This window comes from Gymnoscopelus braueri (assembly GCF_963280865.1).
Source record: "Gymnoscopelus braueri genome assembly, chromosome: 5".
Taxonomy (NCBI): domain Eukaryota; kingdom Metazoa; phylum Chordata; class Actinopteri; order Myctophiformes; family Myctophidae; genus Gymnoscopelus; species Gymnoscopelus braueri.
In genome coordinates, this window is record NC_137606.1 from 33,016,071 (window position 1) to 33,044,045 (window position 27,975).

General features: G+C 39.6%; 3 protein-coding genes across 4 annotated transcripts; 1 reads left to right on the top strand and 2 right to left on the bottom strand.

The window, feature by feature from the left end:
• Positions 1–72: 72 nt before the first annotated feature.
• On the bottom strand, positions 73–5,583 carry ift20 (intraflagellar transport 20 homolog (Chlamydomonas)). 2 transcript variants are annotated; one of them, XM_080428408.1, is made up of 5 exons: positions 5,507–5,583; positions 4,051–4,190; positions 3,869–3,954; positions 2,069–2,172; positions 73–1,066 (listed from the first exon to the last, which is right to left on the bottom strand). In XM_080428408.1, the coding sequence occupies exons 2-5, from the start codon at positions 4,175–4,177 to the stop codon at positions 985–987; spliced, it is 399 nt and encodes a 132-aa protein (XP_080284534.1). In that variant the 5' UTR covers positions 4,178–4,190; positions 5,507–5,583; the 3' UTR covers positions 73–984. The 2 variants fall into 2 exon arrangements, with proteins under 2 accessions (XP_080284534.1, XP_080284535.1); XM_080428409.1 differs by having other exon boundaries at positions 4,051–4,216.
• A 2,346-nt stretch (positions 5,584–7,929) lies between these two features.
• Positions 7,930–10,087, bottom strand: LOC308085873 (C-type mannose receptor 2-like; the record flags this gene model as incomplete). The annotated part of the gene is made up of 3 exons (XM_080429188.1): positions 7,930–8,305; positions 8,901–9,549; positions 9,792–10,087. 3 exons carry the CDS (start codon positions 10,085–10,087, stop codon positions 8,096–8,098), a joined length of 1,155 nt encoding a protein of 384 aa, XP_080285314.1. The 3' UTR covers positions 7,930–8,095.
• Positions 10,088–17,217: 7,130 nt separating this feature from the next.
• On the top strand, positions 17,218–26,222 carry tnfaip1 (tumor necrosis factor, alpha-induced protein 1 (endothelial)). The gene is made up of 7 exons (XM_080428402.1): positions 17,218–17,430; positions 18,494–18,908; positions 20,514–20,683; positions 22,818–22,901; positions 23,140–23,192; positions 23,513–23,708; positions 24,305–26,222. Exons 2-7 carry the CDS (start codon positions 18,656–18,658, stop codon positions 24,539–24,541), a joined length of 993 nt encoding a protein of 330 aa, XP_080284528.1. The 5' UTR covers positions 17,218–17,430; positions 18,494–18,655; the 3' UTR covers positions 24,542–26,222.
• Positions 26,223–27,975: the final 1,753 nt, after the last annotated feature.

Consider the following 27,975-nt stretch of genomic DNA (forward strand, 5'->3'; position numbering starts at 1 on the left):
TCAGAGATTTGAGATTGGATATTTTCAGCTGTGTCACAATCTTGAGAAGATAATTGCTCTTTTTCATCATTCAAGCCACAGTAGCATGATAACCGATATGGAATATGTGCCAGTATATAAAGTGGAACATAAAAATCATAACGGAAAGGAAACTTCTCTCGTCCTCTGCAGAAAGCCATTTCCTCAGATTTACAAAAAATGAAAATACCTAAAGCATGTTACATCTACAGAAAAATAACACCAACATTGTTGTGCAATAGATTTTATTCAAGTATATCCATTTGTCTTCTAAATTGATACATGGATAAAATACATCAAGCTAGGTAAGAGAAGAGACTGAACAGCTAGGGAATGTTAAAATAGTTATTTTGAATGTGTTATTGTAGATTGTAGAAGAATGTAATAAAATCCAGAATGTCAGCTGAAGGTTATAATTCTGCTGCAGAAAACAGCAGCATAGAAAATTACAGCATAAAAGATGACACAATTAACATTACAATATTTTACATATCTGCAAACCAAGAAATTATTTACAGTAACATGCAAATACTGTATGTGTTCGAATGAGTAGAAAACGTAATAAAACTAGATACACAGAGCGATTCTTCAGTATAAATAGTATAAATAAATTCATTTGTATATAAATAGCGTTATCCTCTCCATATGCTTGACATAATGTCAGAGCTATGGTATGAACAGGGCTTAATGTTCCAATTCGATTAAGCTTACAACAATAATGGTAGATGACTGTATGGGGGGTACAGCTGGGCGGCTGTCTGTCACTGCAGATGTTCCAAAAACGGGAGAGGACATTTGAACATGAGGAGCAGAGATATAATGAGAGTTAAGTCACTGTTAGCAGCAAGGTACTGTAATTCCCTGTAGTTGGGTATCGCCCATGGAAAAACAAAAACAGGCACTTGGTCACAAATGCAAAACATATAGACGACGTATGCATTTCACTCTGGCCTTTGTACCATGTCGTCATTTCTGTAGAATGAACTGGTCGATGAACTCATGCTGCTCAGCCTCCACCTTGGAGAGGGCCTCATATTCAATGCGGTATCTGTAATGGGAAACACCTCGTTGGAATAACTGCATGTAACAACCTTAACACAGGGGCTATGTGTCTCCTCTTATAGCTGGCATGTCCGGACAGGAGTTATATCACATACATTGCAGAACAATGGCCAATGTTTGCACCAGGTTGTCCCAATGAATTGACAGACAGGCAAAAGGGTATAATATCCATCCATAACATCATTATTTTTTGCATGCTTCTAACTAAGTGGCACACATGCTGTGGCCTGGAATTCCTACAAGTCTCCTGAGTGATTGCATACTTCTGTTTCAAATCATTTACCCGTTATCACAGCTTATTCAGGTATCTGTTGTGTGAAGATGAATGGAAACGTTAATTTCTTAAGCTGCACTATGTAACTTTATAGAGTCTACCTGCTTGCTCAGGGGATCCTGTGTCTAAGTGAGACATGACCTTTGATACCATCTAAATGTCTCAGTAGAAGAGCAGAGAGACAAAATACAACCACCCCAATTGCATAAGCTATATTGTATTAACATACTCTACCATACAGATTGGACAAAATCACATTTTATTCATAAAATCGTGCCGCTTTAATGTGAAGGCGGCCTTATGGGTTACCGTTTGGTGTACATGATGTGATGTCAAATCGCAATATTTGAGATAATTGCAATTATTTTGCACAATCGCAAGAATCATTTGTATAAATTCCAATTCGGGTGTTGATAAATTGCTAAAATAGCTGATCTACAAGCTCACAACGTGATGCAACGTGTTGTGGGTTTGTAGATCGGCTATTTTTGGAAAAATTAACAAGGCCTGTTTTGGCCATGGTACATTTTTCATTTTCGCATGCGCACAGAACAGCGAGGAGAGTAGACCAGCGTTAGAAAATATCTTCTAATGACCTTAATGTATGTGATTAATATTATGTTTACGTTAGGTTTTAATATTTAGGTGGGAGTGAAAATATTACTGGCCACACAGCGTCCTACCCAGTGTGGCCTCCATGACACCACTGCTTACCTTTCAAGCTGCATCTTCTTCTCTGCAATCAGAGCTTGTAGCTGCTGCTGCTGGGCCTCTCGTTGTTTTGCCACTGACTTCAACAGGTTTCTTGCTCCAATTGCCTATGCCATAGAGCACAGCCAGGTAAATGATAAGTGATTTCTTTCCCCATTAGAAAACACAATAAGCCAATGCAGCACTGCAGGAAACAGCTGAGGTCACAATGAACAGACTGAAAGAAAACTCCTCAACAGACAGTTAAACCCTAGACTAGAGCTTATTTTGCTCTTGCTACTGGCAGAAGAGTACTAATGTGGGCGGGCGGCAGTGGCTTAGGAGGTAGGCTGAAACCGGAAGGTTCTAGGTTCGGTCCCTGGCTCCATCGATCCCAGGCTCCTCCTGGCTGCATGTCAACGTGTCATTGAGCAAAACACTGAACCCCGAACTGCTCCTGATGAATACTGTAGCTTGGTGCCTTGCATGGTTGCCTCTGCCGTCGGGGCAAGTGTATGAATCATGGGTGAATGTAGATGTAATGCACATTATAAAGCACTTTGGATGAAGGCGCTATAGAAATGCAGGAGGAAGGTCCACACACCCGCACATCCGTGGCCCAGGTGCAAGACAAGCAGCAGTATCACAAACGTTTCGATCAATCAGATATTCATCAGGACATATACGACCTGATGAAGATCTGATTGATCGAAACGATGCAATAAATTGCAGCGGAGCTTTTTTCAGCATTTCCAGTGTGCAGACTGTACTTCCTTTTTTGCTATAGAAATGCAGACCATTTTACCATTTGCCAATATGCTCTCGGCTTCTAATAAACTCCAGATTTGTACACACAGCATTGCCATTCCTGGTATGAGGAAATAATTCCAAAGGCTTTAAAAAAAGTTATTTCTTTAAAATATGTATAGAGCCCTCATCATGACCATCTGAGCAGCCATCAGCTGGGTGAAGCTGAAACTGAACTTCCCCCACAGAATGAAGGTCTCCCAAAGAGAAAACTTTTGTACTGGCTGTTAACATATTTGTTTCACTATAGATACACTTTTTACCATTTCATCTGCACTTCATACATCTGTGTGGATCATGGATCATCTTCAAAGACATGATAAGCCATTGGAAAATAGGTAATAAATAGCCTTTTGTATTATTGCCTCAAAAAGGGAATGGTAATGCTATATAGCCAGGGAATATTATCAGAATAATGTCATATCTAGGAATACATTCCTTACCAAGAAATTTCTTCAGCAATGTGTTTGTAAAGGTGTCTAGTAACACATCTCACAAAGACTGAAATGCAGTTTCCCTAGAGGATTTTTTGACAGCTGCTGAAAGTTAGGGTACCCACCATAACCTTATGCGGAGAACATTTTTTAAATTTAATTCTGTTTTAAGTAGCATGTGAGGGGTCAAAAAGGTTGGCTATGGCCGTTTTTAGCCCAACGAGTGGTTTTGGTGCAAAACAAATGCTTGCAATGGATTCAGAATCATAAAAACACCCTAGTTTGACCCCTCACATGCTACTTAAAACAGAATTAAATTTAGATTTTTTTACCCCGCATAAGGTTATGGTGGGTACCCCAACTTTCACAGCTGTCAAAAATTCCCCTAGGGAAACTGCATTTCAGTCTTTATGAGATGTGTTACTAGACACTTTTACTAACACATTGGTGAAGAAATTTCTTGGTAAGGAATTTATTCCCAGATTTTTTAAATATCCTCTGACAATATAATACAGGTATGTGACATAACCTGGAGTACATTAGAAGTTGAGGGAACATTGAGTACGAAGACGGTCCAGCTTACCTTCATTTTCTCTGTCTCTGCCTCTTTCGCCAACCCATCCACCAACTCAATAAGGCCTCCAACAATTTTTTGAAACTGTCCGATTTCTGTCAAAGGAAATACAAAAGTGACAATCACACAGGAACGGCTAACTGCCACTGTTGATTGTGTTGGAAGTGGCGACCAAACTGTGCAGAACTTACTGTCCACAAACTCTTTACACTCTTCCTTGAGCTCGGTTGTCTTCTGACCAACCTCAGGCTCCAACACCCGCATCTTGTTCAGTTCATCAAAATGAAGGCCAGCCTCCGCCAGCGGGTCTTTGGCCATGGTGGCCGCAGGGCTTTTCAGAGGATTGACACAAAGAATCAACAAGGAAAAACAGAGAAATGAATTACAATTATGACTTCACCTTTACATTATGCCAGCAATATTTAGTGAGAAAACTGACTACATTTTATCCTCAGAGTAGGGAAAGACCATCCCATCTTATCCAGAGAACAACTACCACAAGTCAATCATTCATAAGCATTATTAATGTGATCTTGGGCAACTCACTCCTGTTAAAAGTTATTCCAAGCTAGACAGTAGTCTTTCTTGGGGGTGATTTTATTAACTTTTTCCTACTTTTGAGTGTTTGCACTATCAAGAGCTCAGACAATCATCGAGTCCACTGGGGTTAAATTTGTTCTATTGCTATGCCACCAAAATGTGGAATGCCCTTCCAACAATCATACAAAAGTGCGACTCCTTATACCATCCGTCAAAACCAATCTAAAAGAGCACCTACAGGTGTCTGCAATTTGTAACTGGCCCCTGTAAAAAGTCTATGGCTTATCACTGCCAAAGCCCCCCCCAACGGTTTACTGTAAATATTTTTCTTTTGCATTACTACTCGTTTATATGATGTTTTGCATATTATTGTTTGTCATTAAATGTCTCGATGAATTGAATACACAGGACCTCAATGGAAATAAGCCCTGGGCTTTTTTGGATTATCCTTTTAGCATCCTTTTGTATACATCTGCACCACTGTGCCTTTTTTGCTAATAAAGTATTCTTCTAGTTTACTGGCAATGGAGCAATTGGATTGATTTTGTCTCCTGATATCACAGCTTCCTGGGTTTCAAGGAATAATGTATATAAGTGCATGGGTGGACTTTCCACTCACAGTGCATTGTGAGCTTGTAGATCTGCTATTTTCAAATGGCCAAAATGTATACAGGGCTTAAGTGGTAAATGTGTGTTTTGTAATAATAATCAAAATCTACTAAGTAACTAACTAAAGTTTTCAAATAATTGCAATGGAGTAAAAAGTATAATATTTGCCTCTGAGATGTAGTGGAGTAGAAGTAAAAGTACTGACAGTGGTAAAACACACAAAAATATCTCAAAATCGTACAGTACAGTAATTGAATATATGTACTTAGTAACTTTACACCACTGCTTAACACCCATTACATAAGATCCTGTTATCTTTGTAGATAACAGTTTACCAACATAACGTTAGCGGAATTCGCTAGTTTGCTAGCATAGATAAATGAACCACAGCACCCGTTAGTCAATGAATGGCAAGCTAATTATCGTTGATTCGACTCGAAAGAGACTTCTTGATGTACGTTGTCTACGTTCAGATGAGAAAATTCTGTTAAAAGGTACCTGATTTAAAGGTTGAAATTGCAGTAGGTTTTGCTTGCTGTGTGGTGAGTATGTGGCAGAGCAGAACTACAGCCAGGACTCCTCCTCTCCTGACCAGTGTTGCCAGGTTTTGGGAGAGAAACAAGCAGCCAGGTTTAGGAAAACAAGCTCAAAAGAAGCAGCTAGGGCACTAGCCATGAGCACTTTAAGATTATATATACTGCAGTGACGCGCTGTGAGCTTGTAGATCGGCTATTTTCAAAAAATCGTGAGATAAAATGTGGAATATTTGACAGATGTTTTAAACATTCTAACAACACAAAATCTAGTATGTGGGGCTCCCTGGCACAAAACATTTTCAGATGGGGGTTAGGGGACACATGCATATTCATCTGGGGGTTGATGACATGAAAGAAATTGTGAAACAAGACCCAAAAAAACCCGCAACTGGCTGCAACGATCAATATTTTATAAGCAACTTTACAGAAAAAGAAGCCCAAAGTAGCTTATAATAAGCGGACATGGCAACACTGCTGTCAAGGAAACAGAATGCTGTAGCTCAATCTGCTAGCTCCGTTCCGGTAGCAACGGTAAGACATCCGGTTTTTGAGCTAGCAACAATAAGGTTTCCGGTTGCCTTCAAAATAAGATCGAGAATTTGTAACGTTTTTTAAAAGACACAAATCTATTTTAAAAATACATTTATGATGTATGTCTTTTAAATGGCGCATACTAGAACACCTCTAAGTGCCAATTTTATTTTTAAAGACACAAATGTATTTTAAAAATATATTTATGATGTATGTCTTTTTAAATGGCTTATACTAGATCACTTCCAAGTGCTAGGTTGTTCCTGATTTAAACTGGCTATTGATCCCCATTAAATGTGCTCTTGGCACAGTTTCTGATCCTGTTTTGCACTTTAACTGGATATTCATTTGTGTTTGTTACCTATGTATTGTATTGTTTGTCCATTATTGTAATAATGCTGCCTCTAGGCCAGGCCACTCTTGAAAAATTATCAGGATATAATATTGTTTATTGCAGAAAAAAATACAAAGTGATAAAAGCAACAACAAAATATGCTAATAGTAGATAGTGCAGGTGAGATTTAAAAAATAAAGCAGGGGGGTTTATAAAGTTGATCTCACCTATTTAAAAACTAAAATACAATACAAATAAGAATGTAATCCGAAAAATTAATACAAAATGTATATGTGTGTGTGTGTGTGTGTGTGTGTGTGTGTGTGTGTGTGTGTGTGTGTGAGACACACACATAGCCAATATAGCTGATCTCTTAGCTCATAATACGTCTTGATACGACACGGTGTGTTTTTTTTAATGAGTGGCTGCACCCCTCCTTGCCTCATCCTAAAAACCCTGACACCGCAACCAACCACCATTGAGATAAAATAGGGAACAATATATAATTAAATAATGATAATAACAGAATATAATTCAAACTAAATTAATAAATTAACAAATAATAAATAATAATAAATTAAAGATCTGATATTTTTACTCTTTTTGACATTTGAAGATTTTTACCTATACCCAGTTGTATTTCAATGTTGTTTTATTTCTGAAAAGCAGAAATCGTTTGAGATTTTTTTATGAATGCCGAATGTTATTTAATCATCAAAACAAAGTTAAACATTTGTTTGAATAAATGACTCATACACAGAGCCGGTCCTTAAATGCTTAGCTCAATCTGTACAGTAATCATCAAGACCTACTATGTGAAGTAATGGAAATATTAAAAGGCACACTGTGATCACACTCTTATGGGTTCCTGCACACATGGGCATTATGGGTAATGAGTGTTGATAGATAAGCTAAACAAGCCAGCGACAAGTGGCAGCAGTTCTGGGATCAGGAGATAAGAGGGAGACAACTACAGTATATGCAAAACTAAAAAGAGTGTGAGGGACAGGGGAGGAAGTAGGAGAGAGAAGGTAATGGTGTTTTTATTGCATCCCCAATAGTGTTACATATATTGTTGATATCAAAAATGGTGATTCAAATGTGGGCTTTGATTTCAGTTACATCATGTAACAGGTTTATCTGACCTGATGTGGAACTGGTCACTGTTCCTAAAAACTACATTGAGTTCTTTTACACTCTAGGATACCGGTGAACAGAATATTAAGACGTCTGGATATGAGCTTTATAAGTTGTTGGTTGCATGGGCCGTACAGTAGGTAATATTTTTCTTTTGTTGGGTAGTTGATAATAAGACAAAGGAACAAGTCTTATTCAATTTGCAATTTAAACAATTTAGGCATATACTGTAGACACTCTTATCCACAGTGAATTACAAAGTGCAAGATCACAGATCAGAGTTAACGGTAGGAACTCTAGTCGACAAACGACGTGACTGTAAATGTAGTCACATAAATAGAAAGCAAAGAAAACAAAGTGATAGAAAGTATCTAGGACACCAGTTAAACATCAAACCTAAAATATTAGCATCTGTGGTCAAGTAAACAGTATATCACTCTAACAGCCATAACATATGTGAAGAAATAACCAAACCTACAGTATATCTGCAAAGTACTGTAGTAATATTCTTTATATAAATGACCACAAATTCCTGACAATTCCTGGCTACTAGTCCTCTGTCTGTTTTGCTGGGGATTTGATGCAGAGGAAGTTCCTTCTCTCCATGCAGTCCCTGGTCTCCCACTGGGTGGTGTGGTCTTTTGGTAGGGTTCCACAGCGCCTCCCCCAGGCCGGACAGAGTGGCAGGTTCTGGTACCGCTGTGGTTCCCCGTCCACCCAGAGCCACTCGCTCGCCAGGAAACGCAGAGCTGTCCACACCTGGGGACAACATGGAGAGCAAAGGAGGTCAAACATCTTCCCTCAAGTGTTACTGTGCTTTTAATTAGGACTCAGATTAGTCAACCTTACTATTATTTTCCAAGCTTATGTTATATGCTGGATTTTTCCTATGATATTTTTATGTTATTTAATTAAACATTATTTTAGATTCTGAATGAAACAAACTTTATTGCCAAGATTACTGTTAGTGTAGTGTTAAAGTTACCGATAGGGTTAGGATTAGTGTTAATATTAGGTTTAGTGTTAGGGGTACAAGAAATTCACCTTAAATGGATAGTTCACTCCCCAAAAAAAATTGTCTAATTTTAACGGCATTAAAACACTTTCTTTATTATAGATATGGATTATTACATTACACTACTACCCCGTAGACCCAGTTAACATTTGGGGCTCGGCGGTAAGCGCCTTTATTTTCATTTTGTACAATGTTTGGAGTGTCTACGGGGCATAGTGCAGAAAGTCCAGGTCACTATGGGAAGTGCACCCTACAACTCTCGTAGATTGAAAACGTCAGAATCATAAATACGTCTACGAGGGTTGTATACTACAGCTACCTCAACCCAAATCCTCAAACCTCATTGGTCGTGGCCTCCTGGATCTTGTCCCTGGCGTAGCGGTGGTCGTCCTCAGGCTGCAGGCTCACCAGGTCATACTGGTGGTCACGGTAATGATTATGTTGGGTGGGGTCAACGCTGCCGATGGCCCTGCAGTGATCCAGAGCCTCCTCCCATGTCTTGTTCTCCTTCACCAGGATCACGTTGTCAACGAAACAGATTAATTGACGTTTATTAGAGCAACGTGAACTGTGCAACCTTTTAGTGTTAATCTTAAGGTAGCCACAGTTCTCAAGGTCCGGCTGTCCCGGAGCCCAATTCCTATAGTCTGAGTCCTCTCCAGTCCACTGCCAGATGTCTTTAGATGTGTCACTTCCAGGTGTGTTAGGGGGTATATGCAGTCCAATCCAGCCAGTTTCAGTGAACTTACGGTGGTTGCTCTGTGTGACAGTGGCTAAGACCATGGACTTCTTGTTACATCTCTCTTGGGCATCAAGCCAGGACAACGTTTTAGACTCATGTACGACTTTGTCCCCATCAGAGCAGTAGAAACCCCATGACGGAGAACATTTAATATTGTACCACATGTTATTTATATTGATCACATGGGAACAATTCCTCATTTCAGTCTCTCCAGTTGCCCAGTTTGTGTCACTTGAAGCGTCTCCTCTGTAAAATACAAATAATCGATATTACATGACTGCTTTGAGTATCTTACATTCAGGAGTGTCACTACACTAGCAAATATTTGTTTCTAGAAATGTACCTTTTTTCATGATAATGTAACAATTAGCTTTGACCATATTTCCATATTTTATACTTTCAATTTTTTTTGAAAATATTGTATTTCTATTTTTTATGTCACCTTTAATAGGGATATTAGGCTGAAAGTGGTTAAGAACAAGACTAACCTTTCTTCTGTCCACCTCCACACGTAAATGTTCCCAGGGTCTCTGTACAGGCCGATCCACACGCCTCTGGCTTTGACCTTCGCCAACTCATTCATCAGGTCTTCTCTCTGACCCCTAGCAGAAGCCAGATCAGTGAACTTCTCCTTGCAGTACTGTTGAGCATCAGACCAGTTTTTCTTCTCTTCCACATAGTGAGATGTTTTCATCGGGACAGACGCCTCCAATTGAAGAGCAGCAATGATGATGAGGAGGAAGGAGAGGGAGAGGGGGGTCTTGAATGGGCTCCTCTTCACCATTTTCACAAGTTGTTTCTTCAGTTCAAGTAGAGAAGAGTGTAGGGCAGAGTTCAGTTGTTGTCATAATGTCCACTCTGTAGCTGAGTCCTCTGTGTGACCTGGTTGTCTAACTGAAGCAGGACTCACAGAGCAGGATAAAGATGTGGTTAGTTGTCTGGTGAGGAGCAGGCTGTCACACTGTTCTTATGACAGCTACTCACCTGGACACACCCACCTACATGTACCTGGACACACCCACATAGATGTACCTTGATATCAGATGAGTAGTTTATACTAATGAGTTACATAATACATAAGTAACTTAGTATATATTGTAGTTATAAAAGTCGTTTCAATGCAGCATACTCTTTACTTTTCTGTATATTTGTGAAGATGTTTTTTTTCCCCCATCATCCAATCCACCAAACAAGAGACAATAGCAACAAGACAATTTGCACGTTTGTATGTGTGTACTTCATTCCACCCCTGAACGTGTTACACTTGGGTCACCCCAAGTGGTGTGTCCAGACTTCAAAGAAGTCTGGACACACCACTAGAAAACAGTTGGGCAGAGGCCCGGCTGTGTCGGGGGTACGGGGGGCTTCCACGTAGCGTATAGGTAGGGGTCAAAGCCCAAAAGGGTGCTTTTTTTTGGGTCAAATCAAGCAGCGCCTGTAATTTTCCTTAAGCACCCAAACAAGTCATTCAAAAGTTTTTAATTCAAAATTGTCCTGTCTCCATGCTTGGGTTGGGTAAATCAAAATAATACAAATGGAGGGAATGGAATTTATTTGGTCAACAGATGTTAACGAGACCTTCATTCTAATGTCCTTGTGCTGGCAGGCCTTTGTTACAAAAGCTAAAATGCTATGGACATCATCCATGAAGACAACGATTTAATTTGAGTAGTGATGCAAAACTCACTTTGTTTATACAATTCGGTCATTTGGCACAGAGTCTCTTGACCAGAATGACTTATGTGTGTGAGCACTGGACGGGTAAGAATGTTGCATCCAATTCAAACTACTGGTGATGACCTATAAGGCAATCGAAGGCATGGCACAACCTTCCATTCAGGACATGATCCAAACCCCCACCTCTTCCTTCCTACACACTTAGTTCAGCTACACCCAATATTTCTTTCTTACATTGGTCACCTGGGTATACAGTATGTATTAATAATTTCTTGCTTAAACATGAGCGTGGACTCTAGATGTGATTTATTGTACAACTGTCAAACTGTTCGTATAGCCTGTTGACTTTTATAGGTGAAATTGCTCAAAAATCTTTGAAAATAGCAGAACTACAAACTCAATACATTGTGACATGTGAGATTGTGGGCAATCTTCACTTTGCGACACTATCATAGGACAAAGAATAGAATAAGGCTTAAACTGTTAAAGCCAGTTGATTAGAATATGATAAACTGCAAAATAATGGTATTGGCTTAAAGGGATATTTCACGCTAAAAAAAATATTTGCGTCATTTTATCGTCTACTCAGGCTTTTGGGAGCACCCCAGACAGTTTTTAAGTTGCTTGATTTAGTATTCAGATATTTGATATTTATTTTATCAGACACGCCATCCTATACAAACCCATTGTAACTTAAACTCCATTTTAACCATGTTAGATTCATCGGAAACACCCGTCCTTGGTTCTGGTGACTGATATTGTCCTTCTAATACGTGTTTTTTCAATTACTTTTTTCATTTATTTTTTATATATTTTTGGGAAAATAAAAAAAACTTAAATACAATAAGAAAATGTGATAAAATAAACGAAAAAAGTTATCGAAAGAACACAGCCCCCTCACGTATTAGGAGGGCAGGATGAGTCATCAGAACCAAGGACGGGGGTTTTTGATGAATCTAACATGTTAAAAATAGAGTTTTAAGTTATAATGGGTTTGTATAATGGGTCTGATAAAATGAATATCAAATATCTAAATACTGAATCAAGCAACTTAAAAACTGTCTGGGGGGCTCACAAAAGCCTGAGTAGACGATAAAATTAAAGGGAAGTGAAATATCCCTCTAAGAAGGCCATATCTCCAATATGTTTAAAAAGGATTTGTTGACCGTATGAAAGAAACCTTTAGGAATTGGCTAATGAGTTCTGTGCAGTATTCCTAGTTTAAATTCAGATAGGAGGAAAAGCACATGTATACTACCACAAGTGCACTGGGTTGGCTATCCAGCCAGTCCGGCCTGGCAGAGATAAGCGCTCAGAGTGGTGCACTTTTCTAGTTATTATATGCTTTTTAACTGCCTCATTGTGTTGTTATTTACTGTATCTTAAACCATGCATCTTGTGTATATGCTAAGTATAAATGTCTGCAGTCATGTTTAACTCCTTCAATTCAATTGCTACAGTATTTTAAAGGTAGGGTAGCCTAAGTGATTTTCTTTGGTTAAAATAAGTGTTAAATAGCTCTATATTCTGATAGTACTCATTGCTATGAAGTGTTTGTTCAGTAACAGGAGTCTCCATGTCTCTCCAGCTCTTTATTAAACAGAAATTTGTATTTTCAGGTCGGGATACCAATTGTATCCAATCAATCAGGATGGAGAACTCAGTCAGGATACAGATTAAACAAGTGCACATGGAAGTGATGACACAAAGAAATGAGCAGATAAAATTCAAACTGGAACATTATAAAAATGAAGCTGATAAATGGGTAGGCTACTCTCTCCTGATTGGCTGAAGTTTTGTAACCTACATGGCAATGTATTTTCTATTTATTAAAGAAATGGAGAGATGGGGGACCCCTGGTACTGAACAAACACTCTGTAGCAATGAGTGCTACCAGAATATAGTGATTTAACCTTTTAACAAAAAACGTTTTGTTTTGACCAAAAATACCACTTACCCTACCTTTAACCATGAACCTTATGGACATATTTTACGTCATATTGACATATCTGACCAGTTTTCCTTGTGTCTTGCTCTCTCTATTACAGCTTTCTTTTAAAAAGTGCATGCTTTTAAAAAAGCATGCAGTTAGCTGGTTTTGCTGACTCCACCCACTTTTGACCTCCAACCTCAGCTTGGAGGTCCATTCAGCTGTTCTTATCAATGATGAACAAAACCTCCAAACGCCGCTTTTTGTTTTGTTTTTGTCATTTCCTGAAAAAATGAACATTTTGGAGTTTGGTTTCTGCCCGACAGCAGAGATATTTACACAAGTAACTTATTGAATATATTGTTAAAAGTCGTTTTAATGCAACATACTTTTCTGTATATTTGTAAAGATTTCTTTTTTTCAATCATCCAATCCACCAAACAATAGCAACAGCAGAATAATCTGTTTGGGGTCGAGACAATTTGTGCGTACGTGTGTGTGACACAGTGTGTGTGTACTTCATTCCACTCCTGCACGTGTTACACTTGGGCCACCCCAGTCAAAGAAGTCTGGACACACCACTAGAAGACAGTTGGGCAGAGGCCCGGCTGTGTCGGGGGTACGGGGGGCTTCCACATAGCGTATAGGTAGGGGCCAAAGCCCAGAAGGGTGCTTTTTTTGTTGTTAAATCAAACAGGGCCTGTCATTTTCCTTAAGCACCCAAACAAGTCATTCAAATGTTTGTCATTCAAAATTGTCCTGTCTCCATGATGCTTGGGTTGGGTAAATTAAAATAATACAAATGGAGGGATTTGAATTCATTTGGTCAGATGTTAACGAGACCTTCATTCTAATGTCCTTGTGCTGGCAGGCCTTTGCTACAAAAACAAAAATGCTATGGACATCATCCATGAAGACAACATGGAGATTCACTTTGGGTAGTGATGCAAAACTCACTTTGTTTATACAATTCGGTCATTTGGCACAGGTCTCTTGACCAGAATGACTTGTGTGTGAGCACTGGACGGGTAAGAATGTCGCATCCAATTGAAACTGCCGGTGATGACCTATCAAGGCTATCGAAGGCATGGCACAAACTTACCTTTAGGACTTGATCCAACCCTACACCTCTTCCTTACCACTTAGGTCAGCTACACACAACTTTTTTTTTGGTCACCTGAGTATACAGTATTGATCATTTCTTGTTTAAACACAAGCGTGGACTGTAGATATGATTTATTGTAAAACTGTTTAACTGTTCACAGAAAAAAAGACGATAACAATATTTCCATATTTTCACCACTTTTATAGGTGAAAATGCTCAAAGATCTTTGAAAATAGCAGAACTAAACTCTCAACACATTGCATCGTGACAGGTGAGCTTGTGGGCTATTTTCACTGTGCGACACTATCATACCACAAATAATACAATAAGGCTTAAACTGTTAAAGCCAGTTAATTAGAATATGATAAACTGCAAAACAATGGTATTGGCTAAAGAGGCCATATAGGGCAATATACTTAAAACGGATATGTTGACCGTATGAAAGAAACCTTTAGGAATTGGAGTTCTGTGCAGTACAGGTTAAAGGAATAGTTCACCCCCAAAATAACTTGTTTTCTATTGATTACTCACCCCATGGAGACTTGAATTCATGGATATTTTTTTGTTTTGGTCGTATTCCTAAGCCAATAATTTGATGACGAGCAGTGGGTTCCAGTAGGAGAAACAAAGAAGACTCTTTGTGTCTCCTACCCACTGCTCGTCATCAAATTATTGGCTTAGAAATACAACAAGTAAGTAAAATATCCATGAATTCAAGTCTCCATGGGGTGAGTAATCGATAGAAAAAAAACATTTTGGAGGTGAACTATCCCTTTAAAGTTTTATTGACCACAATGTGATCGATGAAAGTGATAGCAAGTGTGATATACATGGCAATGAGATTCATAGTTCATATTTACCCCTCTCTCTCTCTGATTGATTGAATACTTTATTAACAGTTTGTAAACAGTAGGCCTACAGTGACGATTTTACAATGTTTTTAAAAGGATAACTCAAAAAGCCCTAGGGGCTTGTTTCCATTGTGGTCCTCTGCACTCTCTCAGTCCTATTTAAGAATACAATTAGAATGTAGTCAGTGACTGACCCCTGACCTCACTGGACGGCCCACCACTTTTCAAAATACACCTCTCCCGCTTAGCGGAGAGTGTGGCGGTGTAGAGGGGCTCTCCCCGAACACGTGCGTACCTCAGAAGTTCCGGCGCTAAGCACCGTCTCCTGTCCAGTGTCCAATTTGTATACACTATTGTCTGAAAACGGCCCTTTTCTGACCCCTGACCTCACTGGATGGCCCGCCACTTTTCAAAATACACCTCTCCCGCTTAGCGGAGAGTGTGGCGGTGTAGAGGGGCTCTCCCCGAACGCGTGCGTACCTCAGAAGTTCCGGCGCTAAGCACCGTCTCCTGTCCAGTGTCCAATTTGTATACACTATTGTCTGAAAACGGCCCTTTTCTGACCCCTGACCTCACTGGACGGCCCGCCACTTTTCAAAATACACCTCTCCCGCTTAGCGGAGAGTGTGTCGGTGTAGAGGGGGTCTCCCCGAACGCGTGCGTACCTCAGAAGTTCCGGCGCTAAGCACCGTCTCCTGTCCAGTGTCCAATTTGTATACACTATTGTCTGAAAACGGCCCTTTTCTGACCCCTGACCTCACTGGACGGCCCGCCACTTTTCAAAATACACCTCTCCCGCTTAGCGGAGAGTGTGGCGGTGTAGAGGGGGTCTCCCCGAACGCGTGCGTACCTCAGAAGTTCCGGCGCTAAGCACCGTCTCCTGTCCAGTGTCCAATTTGTATACACTATTGTCTGAAAAGGGCGCTTTTCTGACCTTTTCTGACCATTTATCCATTTAGATAAATTGTTAATGTTTAAAAAACCGTTTTTGTTACACAGAAACATAATATGTGTTGTGTAGCTTCGTTTAAATGCTTAATTTGTAGTTTTAATGTGCAAATTAACCGTTTTTCTACTCTATTTTTATTTTTAGAGGGTACTCTTATTCTGAAGAGATCGTCCACCGGAAGTCTTATCGTTGCTCCGCTATCGTTGCTGACGGAACACAGATCAATCTGCTAATGTTGTGTAACTACTAACTACACGAGATTAGCAGTCTGGGAACGTTAGATATTAAAGTAGATTTATTTATTTCTATCAGTGGTGGAAAAAGTACTGACATTTTTTTACTTAAGTAAAAGTATCAATACTGAAATATACTTGAGTAAAAGTACAAAGTATTGGTATCAAAATGTACTTAAAGTATCAAAAGTAAAAAGTACTAAATATGCAGAATGTCCCATTTCACAGGTTACAAATCTTGAATATGGCAGATCTACAAGTTCACAACATGCTACGCATTGTGTTGTGAGCTTGTAGATCGGCTATTTTCAAATAGCCAAAGTTTAAATAGGGATGAAGAAGTGGTTAGTTAATGTATGTTTTGTAATAATAATCCAAATCTAAGAAGTAACTAGAACTAAAAAAATGGAAATACTAAAGTAAAGTAAAAAAAAATCCTCAAAATTGTAATTAATTATATTAAAGTACATTTGTTTATTAATATTTCTATATATTATACATTTTATCCTCCCACTGAAATGGAGCATCTTTACAAAGCGGATCCCTGTCTATTTCTCGTGGTCGCAGAAATGTTTTCTTTTCTTTATTTATTTTCTTTATTGTGCAAAAATAATAATAAAACAAAGAACGCATAAAAAACTAAATCGGAACAGAAGTGAACATTTGCGTAATAATCAGATAAGGAAGTACCCATTTTTTCTTCTTTTTTTCTACAAATCTTTATCTCATGAAATACAATACAATACAAAACAAACACAAACAACATACACAAACAAAGTTATCAATTTAAGTTAAGTTATAAATACATCTATATAACATCATCAGAATAGAGAAATCTCAGAAACACCACCATCAGTGTTGCCATGTCCGTTTATTATAAGCGACTTTTGGCTTATTCTTCTGCTTTTTGGGCTTGTTTCTGTAGTTGTTGCTTATTTGTGGCTTGTTTTTTCCTAATGTTGTTTGTCAAAGACCCCCAAATTAATATGTGTTTTGTCTGCAGAACCCCACATCTGAAAATATGCGCGTTGTGAGCGTTGTGAGCTTGTAGATCTGCTATTATAGGTGTATTATAAGTGTTCGTAGTCTCTTCTTTTGGGCTAGTTTTTATAGACCTGGTTGCTTATTTCTCTCATAACACATGGCAACACTGGCCGCCATACGTTTTGTAGTTTTTATTTTTAGTGCGAGACCCTGGTATGAAGATTACAAGTAGTTTAATAGCAAGTTACATTGTTGTTGTTACGTTTAGCTAGTTGATTAATGGCAGCTTTTCTTGGTCATTTCAAAATGCCTCAAGACAACACAGTAGACTAGAGAGATACGTCGTATAACTTCACCTTAAACCAGAAGGAAAAGGGCGACGTTGGTTACGTATTTGGGTGAGTTAACGCTAACTAAGTTAGCTAACTTTACATATCAGGCGTTTGTTTAAATAACCACTAGACGTTGACTGATTTATTTTTATTTTCTTATCTAAGTTGTAGTTAAGTGTGTTAGTAAACGTCAAAACCAGGATGCCAGAGGAGATGGGGCCAATTTAAAAGCTGAAAGTTGTATTAATAATAGTGCTGTTATGTAGGCAGGGGATCGCATGCGATCCCCTGCCTACATAACATAACTATTATTAATACAACTTTTCAAACGTCGTGTCGGGGATGAACAGCAGCTGTTATACAGTACTCAGTGTGTAATATCTAGACTAAGTTCGCTCTGTTTGAATGTCTGTCGTTTTCAGTTTGTATTTGAAGGGAACAACAGCACAACCACGCTATCATGATACCATACAGTGGTTCTTCTCAACATGTGGGTCGGGACCCCCAGGCGGGTCCCCAGATGACAGTGAAGTGACAATTTTTAGGACGTTTAAGAGCTTTTTAATACCTCAAGAAAGAAAAAGACCATAACCGCATCAAAAGTAATCAACTATACACTATAATAACTGGTCAAACATTGGCCAAATTGTCAAATAATATAAGAAAGAGGCTCATTTTTGGAAAATAGCAGATCTATGTTGCAAGGCATTGTGAGCTTGTAGATCTGCTATTTTCACAATATTTATCTGTGGAACCGAGTCAAACTAAATTTGATGCCTCAACTCCTACATTCCAAGTGCCTATCAGGTTGGGGGTCCCCAGTTCAAATATGATTATTTTTGGGGGTCCCCAGTTCAAATATGATTATTTTGGGGGGTCCAGAAAAGGTTGAGAACCACTGCATGCACTAGCCTCCTCTCTCTGACCAACTAGGTTCATTCACCCCCTCCCACGCTCCCATCTAGTTTCCTGTCCAGTCACATTCCATTCTGGAGGAAAGGGAAATAAGAGTTTTAAAGATACCAGTTCGGCAGGTGGCTTCCTCGCGGTATCAGAGACTTTGTGTTGTAATATATCTACCTATAATGAAATAATGTATAACAGCATCCCTGTTTGTGTGACACCACAGGGAGGTTTCTGATCAGAGGCCTGACCCCAGGAACCTCTGTATCTTGCCACTAGGTATGAGTTGGTGCAGTGAGAGGCTGTGGTGGCCTCCCCAGCGACGGTAAACACGGCGGGGGACTTGCGGACCTCCGTCTGCAGGGTGGTCATCTACCTCCAGAAGGACATGTCTGGGGACAGCTGCCTGCACCGGCTTCACAGCCAGGCTGGCTCTTCCTCCGCCCCTTCAGCCCTTCCTCTGGCCTGTCCCAAGACCAAGCCCTGCAGTTACAGAGGAGCAGTGGGTCTGGGGAATAAGTATGTACGGCTCAATGTCGGAGGGACCTTGTTTTACACCACACTGCAGGTGCTGACAAAGCAGGTCTCCATGCTGAAGGCCATGTTCAGTGGAAAGAAGGAGGTGTTCACTGATAGAGAAGGTGAGAACCACGTCTGCAGGATGTCTTTTTTGATAGAGCTAAGTTCCATTCTAAACTCTTCCTGGTTTGAAAGCTATCCAGAATCAGACAAAACTCACGTAGCATGATGGCGCAGTGGTTAGCACAGTTGCCATAGCAGGAAAGTTCAGGGTCCGATCTATGTGGAGTTTGCGTGATGCTCTGGATGCTCCGGTTTCCTCCCACACCAATAGACATGGGGACATACTCCTGCCAATGCCCTTGAACAAGGCACTGGTCTTAGCACTGGAGCTGACACCTGGACGCTGATTATTGGCTGCACACTGCTCCCAACTAGTTAGAAATTGGCTCAAATACAGAGGACAATTTCCCCCATAGGGATCAATAAAGTGTAACTTCATACCGCTGCCATCAATACATGTCATTGTCTAACTATTCATAACTTCAGCCACGAAATACAGACGTTTTCCTGTAACTTGCTTTATTGAGTGAAAGTGAAACCCCAAACAAAAAAAAAACTAAAAAGCTGTACTCAACTTTAAAATTGCAGCAGAAAGACTGTTCCCCCCCCCTAGGCATATTACAATCCTGCTCAATGGCTCATTCAGTAATACAGTCATTTTAATCAAAATAAATGCTACCGTGGCTTTTAACAAATCTGATTCACCTACAGTATGTCAAGAAGTTTCAAGTCTCATGGCTTTTTCTACAGGAATGGCTGAGAAAAACGAGAAAACAATGGAAAAACTAAGAAAGAAAAACGAGAACGTAAAGCCTTTATTAATGCATGACTAACACCAACATATATTTCGTCCAACTGCTGGTTTCATCAGCACATAGTGAGACTTACAGACACAGACCCATTAATGGTGCCAATTCACATGAGACATGTAAATACACGAGTAATCAAACAATCAATCAACACATCTTAAAACACATGAGTGCGATAACCTCAAGCATATAATAGACTGGAGAAACATGAGCATTACATAAGAACAATCATATTTAAAAGTGTGTGTGTGTGTGTGTGTGTGTGTGTGTTTGTGTGTGTGAGTGTGACAAACAGCTCAGTAACATATTGGTAGGAGAAAAGAGTATTAATTAAAAAATCACATAAAACTACAACATTTTGGCAAAAACAATCTAATTAAATTCAAAAACTGTATTGCTAATCATGACAGAAGGAATTACATGGGAGAAAAAAAAAAGAATACAAAAATAACAATGGCAGTGAGTTGGGGTGAGTGAATAAAGAACAAATATAAACATACTATACAAAAGGAAAGCCGTTTACAGAAATGTGGTATGTGTTTACGTATGATTTGTGGCTGGAGTTGTGAATAGGCTATAAGATGGTGGTGTACTGGTGGGTGAATGTTAGTGCGTCGCAATCGACCATATGGCAGCCGCGTCATTCGTCCGTTCGATTCCAGCCAGAGCCAACTTGGTTTGCATGGATTCCCCCACCCCCTCCCTGCCTTTAGCTTCCTGTCTCTTTCCGCAAAGACAAAAATAACGAAAACTGTACCCCCAAAAAATAGATAACATGTATTGAGTCCTGTGTGGTCCTTTAACATAATGTTCTGCTTCATGTGGACTCTGATGTGGTCTGTTGTTTCCCTCCAGGCTGGATCCTCATCGACCGCTGTGGGAAACATTTTGGCAGTATTTTGGGCTACCTGCGGGAGGGCACAGTCACCTTGCCCAAAGGCCGTCAGGCTGTACTGGAGCTGCTGGCTGAGGCCAAGTATTACCTCATCCAGGATCTGGTGGAAACCTGCCAAAACAGCTTGCAGGTCTGTCACACAAAACCTCTTTGGCATTAGACCCAGAAGACCAATATGCCTGTGTCCTCTATTCTATTCTATGTTTTTTAATAATTGCAAAATGTGCTTATTATGAAGTAATATATTACAAATAATTGTGGACTGAGTTCTACAAATCCAATACTTTGCTAACATTACAGCCTTTGTGCTGACCTATGTCACCCTCTCTAAGCTGTTGCTGCTGATGATTGGTTTAATTTCACTCTCTGAAAGCTTTGCTCAATAGAAGAACTATCACTCAGCAAAAACAACAACTGCATTGCAGAACCAATCCAAAGTCTTTTATAGGGCGGTCCTTCATATAGGGGCTGGCACATTATTGGTTTCCAAAGCAGTAGACTGGGCTAGGTTTGTTGGTTGTTCTAGCACCTATTTATCAGAACTCATACAACCACACATCCCAGCCAGAGCCTACTGGTTGTGCCCAGAACTAAACGCAAGACCAGAGGTGATGGAGCCTTTGCAGTGGTGGGTAGCCCCAGGCTCTGGAACACCTTGCCCCTACACATTCGTTCTGCTCAGTCATTAGAGGTTTTTAAATCTTTACTGAAGAACCATTTTTTTCTCTCCCTGGCCTTTAACTCCGTTTGACTGTGTAAACTCTGGCCTTTGTTGTATGCTTCTGAAATGCTGTTTTAATGTTTTGCTTATTTTAATTCTTCTTGTTTTAATCTATTCTGTTCTTGTTTGTTTAACTTTTTGGCCGACCTTGGTCGTTGTGCTTTATAAATACAGTTTGAGTTGAGATGTGTTTAGATCACCTACTTTGTATTTAGAAGATCCTTGAGGTATCAGTAGGTGGAGATCTTTGATCGTCTGGCAGCATATTATCTTCAGTCAGCAACGTGATTAAAATGGTTTGCAGGAGCCAAGCTAGTTAAACCAGTTAATGTTCTCTGAGACTTAAGAGTTTGGTTTCAACCTGACAAACATTGTTTTCATATGATTTTTAACTCAGCCTGTGATACCTGTTGCCCCCTCTAAATCTACTGTACCTAGACTCCTCATACCTGTCTCACCTCTTAGTAGTTTAGAATACTTTTCCATAACTCTGTGGCAACAGTGAGTGCTACTCGGCTATGTACAGTATATAACAAGGCTGCATGTCCCTCTCAGCTGTTAAAACTTGGTTTGCTCTGAACCTAGTATGTATTTGAGTCTCAAGACTAGGGCAGCATGCCAGCAATCCAGTTTGCTGTCCCATTTGGCTGAGACATAGCAGTGAGTAAGCATCACATCATACTGAAAGATGTTGCTTGGAATGCCTGCTGGGTTGGTACTTGCTTATTTGAGCTGCTAAGGTTTAGAGATTCTGTTGTTTCCACGGGAACAGATTGCATGGCAGCAAGTCTTTCCAAATCAGGGACTCATTGAATATGACACTTCCTGGCTCTCATTCATCCCATCAAGTCCAATGGTTTATGAATGGACATCACATCATATTTATATGATGTTTTTCATGATCCTTCAATAGATGAAGACTGTTGGTGTAAACCTAGTTGAAGTATTACCACTTGAATGCCACTTGAATTTTCTTTTTTTCTTTTTAACAACATCCTTCTGGATGGTGAGTTGTTGTGGTCGTGTCACACAAAATGAAGAGATTGAGGTTACTATTACCTCAAGAGTAAATGTATAAAGGTGAAAAGAGAGCATGTGATTCCAATGTTCATAGGTCTAATAAACTGATGTCATTGTGTCTGTCATGGTAGACTACTAAAAGTTATCCGTGGCTGCATGACCATTGGTCCTGAAATTAAAAAGCATTAAAGCATTAAAAATGCAAACAAACGCAAGCATCTATTTTCTGGAATGAACTCGCTAAACCCTAAAAAAAGTTGAGCACTTAATTCATCATCAAGGTATTGCATGTAATAAAACAAACATAACCATTTAACATACTTTACATAAACATTTGTTTTTTGATAATGAACATTTCACTTATCTTCTGGTCACTTATGCTTCTGAAGAAGTCAAATTATGTACTATGTGTCATCCTGTTGTTCAGTTAAGATTTGGCCCTAGAGACTCACAGACATTGATAGACAAGTAAGTGGCCATCCTTCAGAGTTATGTAACTGCCCTATGTCTCTTTGATTGACAGGACAATAAGGAGCAGGCCCTGTGTGTCATCCCTGTGGTCACCTCCATCAAGGAAGAGGAGAGACTCATCCAAGCCTGTGCCAAGGTTAGAGAAGGGATATTGTGGGAGAAGTTCATTAATGTGTTTTGGTACCAGTTCACATTTAAAAAGCAATACGCTATGTAAATACACGTAATCATCCATCAAAATGTCTAATCAGATGCATTGCTTAGTTTGCTCACTGTACTTGTTATACTGGATAATGCTTTCCTTGATTTTATGCACAGTAACTTTGAGATTTTTAGGCCAATTATTCATCGAATTATTTCTCCCTCTCTGCTAGCCTGTGGTGAAGATAGTTTACAACAGAAGCAACAACAAGTACTCGTACACAAGGTAAGGAACCAGCAACACAAAGCTCCCGGCCTCCCGCCGACTTTATCTGGTTTATTTTATGATGCGAGCTCAATGAGTTTGAAAAGGTTTAGAAATTTAGAGTAAAGGATAACAAGTAGACATAAAACCTAATCTATCTAAATAACAACTAATATCTGACTACAAACAACATACATGACTAAACAACATACCTAGCATCTAAATAACAAAACTAGCATTTGTCTAAATGGTTAACAAGCAGGAAGTGCAGACATAAAGATACCTAATCTAAGTAAGAGATGAGGTGGTCAATTATGAACCCCCAGTCTTTCTCCCAACAGCAACTCGGATGACAACTTCTTGAAGAACATTGAGCTGTTTGACAAGTTGTCTCTGAGCTACAATGGACGAGTGCTCTTCATCAAAGACGTACTGGGAGACGAGATCTGCTGCTGGTCCTTCTATGGGCAGGGCCGCAAGCTGGCCGAGGTCTGCTGCACCTCCATTGTCTATGCCACTGAAAAGAAGCAGACCAAGGTGAGGACCATTGCCTCAGCACAGTCAGCAGGGTGTTCCACTAGTAGTGTATAGGTGCATTTAGTGTCAATGTCATTGATTACATAATTTACGTCACAGCGGTAAAGATGCAGTAAAAAGTAGCCGGCTGGAGATGTTGTACAGCTATCTGGCTGTCAGCTTGCGCTTGTGAAACACCCTGCATCAGGCCAACTTATTCCATGAAGCACTTGGCAGCCTTTAAGGCCACATACAACAGGATTTGGATAAGATACAGCACGCTGGCTGTCCATGCTGTTTTTTCCCACTCATTTCCTGTTTGAAAAAAAAATCTAAATTCCTACTCAATCTAAGCTCCTTCTCAGACCAAGCTCCCCTCTCTAAATCCTGCCAGAATTGTTGACTAATATTGACATCGTACTCAGTCTTTAAAATACTCAGCCCCTCCTAGGTCCATGATCCCCACTAAGCAGGGCACTGTCTTCATTGCCACTAAGGAATAGATATATTATGTGTACATTGTGTAGTGGGGATATGGCTCTGGGCGAGTGGGTTTGACCTCATAACCACTGAAGGATCTGAAGGCATCCAAACGTCTGGTTCTCTTACCATTGCAGGTGGAATTTCCTGAGGCCCGCATTTACGAGGAGACTCTGAATGCTCTGCTCTATGAGACTGTGCCCATCCCTGACAACAACCTGCTGGAGGCCACAAGGCGGCGCCACGTCCCATGCGGCTCTCACAGTGAGGAGGAGGAGGGGCCTGGAGGCCCCGGGGTGGAGCTTCGGGAGCGTGTCCGCCGTATTCACGTAAAGAGGTACAGCACCTATGACGACCGGCCCCTGGGACACTGAGGCCACAGCAAGCCCCCAACCAACAGCAGATCACAAACTGGGAAGTGTGGGCTCCACAGTGCCAAAATGGCAGACACATAAAGTGTTTTGGTGCTGAACATTGGACTATAACATCTGCTGACATTCATACTTTTTGCTCTTTCAATATGGATGAGATTTTTTTCAAATTTTCAATTTTCTCCACCACTACACAAGCTCTTTGTCATCTTCAAAAAATCTTAAAGTGGCCTTACTAGTATATTATCTGAGATTATTTGTCTGGATTGTTGTAGCCGGTAACACTTCCTATGAAGCAAATATCTATAATGCATTATAAACATATTTATAAGGCATTATAATCTTGCTTTATAATAATATTATAAAGCATTTTATAATGAGTTATAAAAGTCAAGTATTATAATACTAATAGTAATTGCTGGACACCTTTCTGGCAAGAATCATAGTGTATTGTCTCATGGACATGGTTATCATATTCTATAATGTAATATAATCACTGTTATATGCATTATAGTATAATATAAGTGGTCATTGGGTGCTTTAAATAAAGTAATGACATTCCTGAAGGTGTAGGCAGAAACATTTTGTGTTCCGTGATGAGGTTGTTCAAGTCAGATAGAAAAAAAGGGTGTAGAATATCAGCTTGGAAGGGAGATCAAGATTTAGCCCCATCTCAGACATCCCAATATCCTCCCCTTCTACAACTACTTCCATGACCGCACACGAGTCATTAAGTATGCCCCACACAGGCGATTTGACGAGCCCTGCCACATACATGGAGGAGGTGTCTGGTGCCCTGATGTACTGCCATGAGAACATAGTCATTCATCTGGACATTAAGCCAGAGATTATACTACTTGGCTTTCATGGGGCGCTTAAAATCTTGCTTTGGCTGGTATGTCAATGCACCATTTCTGAGGCATAGATTTAATGCTATTTCTTCTACTTAATTAAAGCACCCAATCCCCACTTGAACAGTGACATCAATCACACTATAATGCATTACAACAGTGATTATAATGTAATGCATTATACATGTATTATATGTATTGAAACTATGAGAATTATTATATTACACTATGATCCTGTCTCAAAGAAAATGAGTGACCAGTAATTTATAATGTGTTATGATTGCATTATGGGTTCTTATAACTGTAATTATACAGCGTTATAAGCAGATTACAATAGTTATAGATTTACCCCTATAATGCATTATAGATGGGTTTCATTGGAAGTGTTACCGTGTAATCTTTGCAGCGGCCTCCTCATAATTTCTGGGTTTTTCTACAAATTGTCATCAAATGAGTTAACATTTTTGGAGCCATCTTGGATTTTATTTTCAAGAAATTCTACAGTATGCACTACTATATCATAGAAATGATAATGGTCTTTAAAATGTAGGCAACAATCTTAGCACTTAGCACATTGTTAGACAGGTGGGAGAGAATGTTATCATATTTATACTTTGAGTGTATGTTTCATATAGGCTAACATGTATATTACAGCGGCTGATTACTATTTTGCCAAAGGTGAATAATTAAATAGAACAAAAGAACATTTAATGAATGGGATAAAGCTTTTCAGCAGGTTTTCATCCCCCCAAAACGTTCTTTGCTCTGAATCAAAGTGTGCCTCTAACTTTTTCCACTGGCTTGAATATAAAAGTTTTAATTATGAACATTAACCTGTTATGTGGCTTTCTGTAAACGGGTTCCATCATCAGCATTCATCAGCATAGACATTTAAATGGAAAGCAACAAATGAAATATCTACATTTTCTCAAAAACAAGGTTGGATGCGTTCCACTTAATGCAAGATACCAATCTATATTTTGACACTTTTGCCTATTGTTTCACAGCCGGTCCTTGTCCAGTTGTGTTGATACTAAACCATGTACAGTACAGCGAAAGATTTACACAATGAGATTCTTGATCAATAATCACCATTACTGCCTACAGTATATAATAACAAAAAAATATTAGAACAACTAGAACAGTCAGGTAACTTGAGAACATTACATCACTTTATTGTAATGAAGCCTTTAAAAACCAACACTTTTACCATATCACTCTAATATGCTATCCAAAACCTCAAACAATATAAGGACATAATGAAGATATATTGCCCAACCCTAGTGCCACTAGGTATGGGATTCCTTTCATTTCTCTCAATAATTATTGAAAATAATAACTTTGCCTATGAAGCACTTTTCAAACAGTTGTTGCAAATCACTATGCAAAGCTGAAATAGCAGAGAAACTTTAAGCAGACAAACTTTAATCAAGTAACTTGTGGTTGTTGATTGTAGGGACACACTCTGACCACACGAGGGCAGCAAACACGTGAAGAGTCTGCAATCGTGCATTGCCCACGTGCCCCTCCTAAATACATTTAGATGACGATAAAGATACTTGACGGCATAATATACGTAGCTACACATTACACAACGGTGCATTCTTTACAGTAGGCAATGGGCCTAACAGTACTGGTCTACCTAGATGGACAACAGCAATTATGCTTTGTCTGTGTACCATGATCATGTGTGTCCAAAACACATCTGAACCCATGCCATGATCGTAGTTAAATAGCCTACAATTGGACCCTTAATACGGGATTGTAACTCTCAAGAGTTTTGACACACATTGAACCAAAATTGACCCTTAGAGGTCGTTTTAAATGATCACAGAGGATTTTACATCGTCGGTTTCCCAGAAATACAAATTGTAAGCGTATCAAAGGGGGGGGGGGGGGGGGGGGGTCCGAATCCCGACTCCGTGGCGTAATGCATCGAACTGGCCATCCTTGAAATGAAAAAGGTTTGAGAAGCACTGCACTGCCACTCCACCTATCATTTCTCACGCCACGACGAAACGGAACGGGAGCTCAGCCTCACATGTGATGTAGCCATGGACACGACGTCGGTCGTCCTGTCACGACCGTTATGGATGAACTTCAACCTGGTGTTTGCACTTTCTCCATTTACATCTACACAAACGTTCAGATTTCAAATATAAAGTGCTTATCCTATGGCCACGGATGATACTATTATGTACGGCCCATCAGAAGTATCCGTAATTTCCATATTGTTCAATAAAAAGCATTTTAATACGATCGGTGGCTACTTTCTCATTGAGTTATAATGTATCAGAGTGCAATACACCTCCCAACCGATAAGGTCGCGTAGTTGAAAGCATCTGGAGAAAATGGCCATCGATCGGATTAAAATGCTTTTTATTTAATAATACGGAAGATACGGGTAGATACGGCCCGTACGTAATAGTAACATCCGTGGCCATGGGGTAAGCACTTTATATTTGAAATCTGAACGTTTAAGTAGATGTATGGACCGTAAATGGAGAAAGTGCATGCACCAGGTTGAAGTTAATCCATGACTGTCATGATAAAACATACCAGGGCTACCTCAGATGCTGTGTGTCC

Coding starts and splice junctions, on each gene's coding strand:
- ift20 (XM_080428408.1), bottom strand. CDS start 4,177: ATGGCCAAAGACCCGCTGGCGGAGGCTGGCCTTCATTTTGATGAACTG. Junction 2,173..3,868: donor CAGAGACAGAGAAAATGAAG/GTAAGCTGGACC, acceptor TCTATGGCATAG/GCAATTGGAGCAAGAAACCT. Junction 1,067..2,068: donor AAGAAGATGCAGCTTGAAAG/GTAAGCAGTGGT, acceptor TTCCCATTACAG/ATACCGCATTGAATATGAGG.
- tnfaip1 (XM_080428402.1), top strand. CDS start 18,656: ATGTCTGGGGACAGCTGCCTGCACCGGCTTCACAGCCAGGCTGGCTCT. Junction 20,684..22,817: donor CCTGCCAAAACAGCTTGCAG/GTCTGTCACACA, acceptor TTTGATTGACAG/GACAATAAGGAGCAGGCCCT. Junction 23,193..23,512: donor AACAAGTACTCGTACACAAG/GTAAGGAACCAG, acceptor TTCTCCCAACAG/CAACTCGGATGACAACTTCT.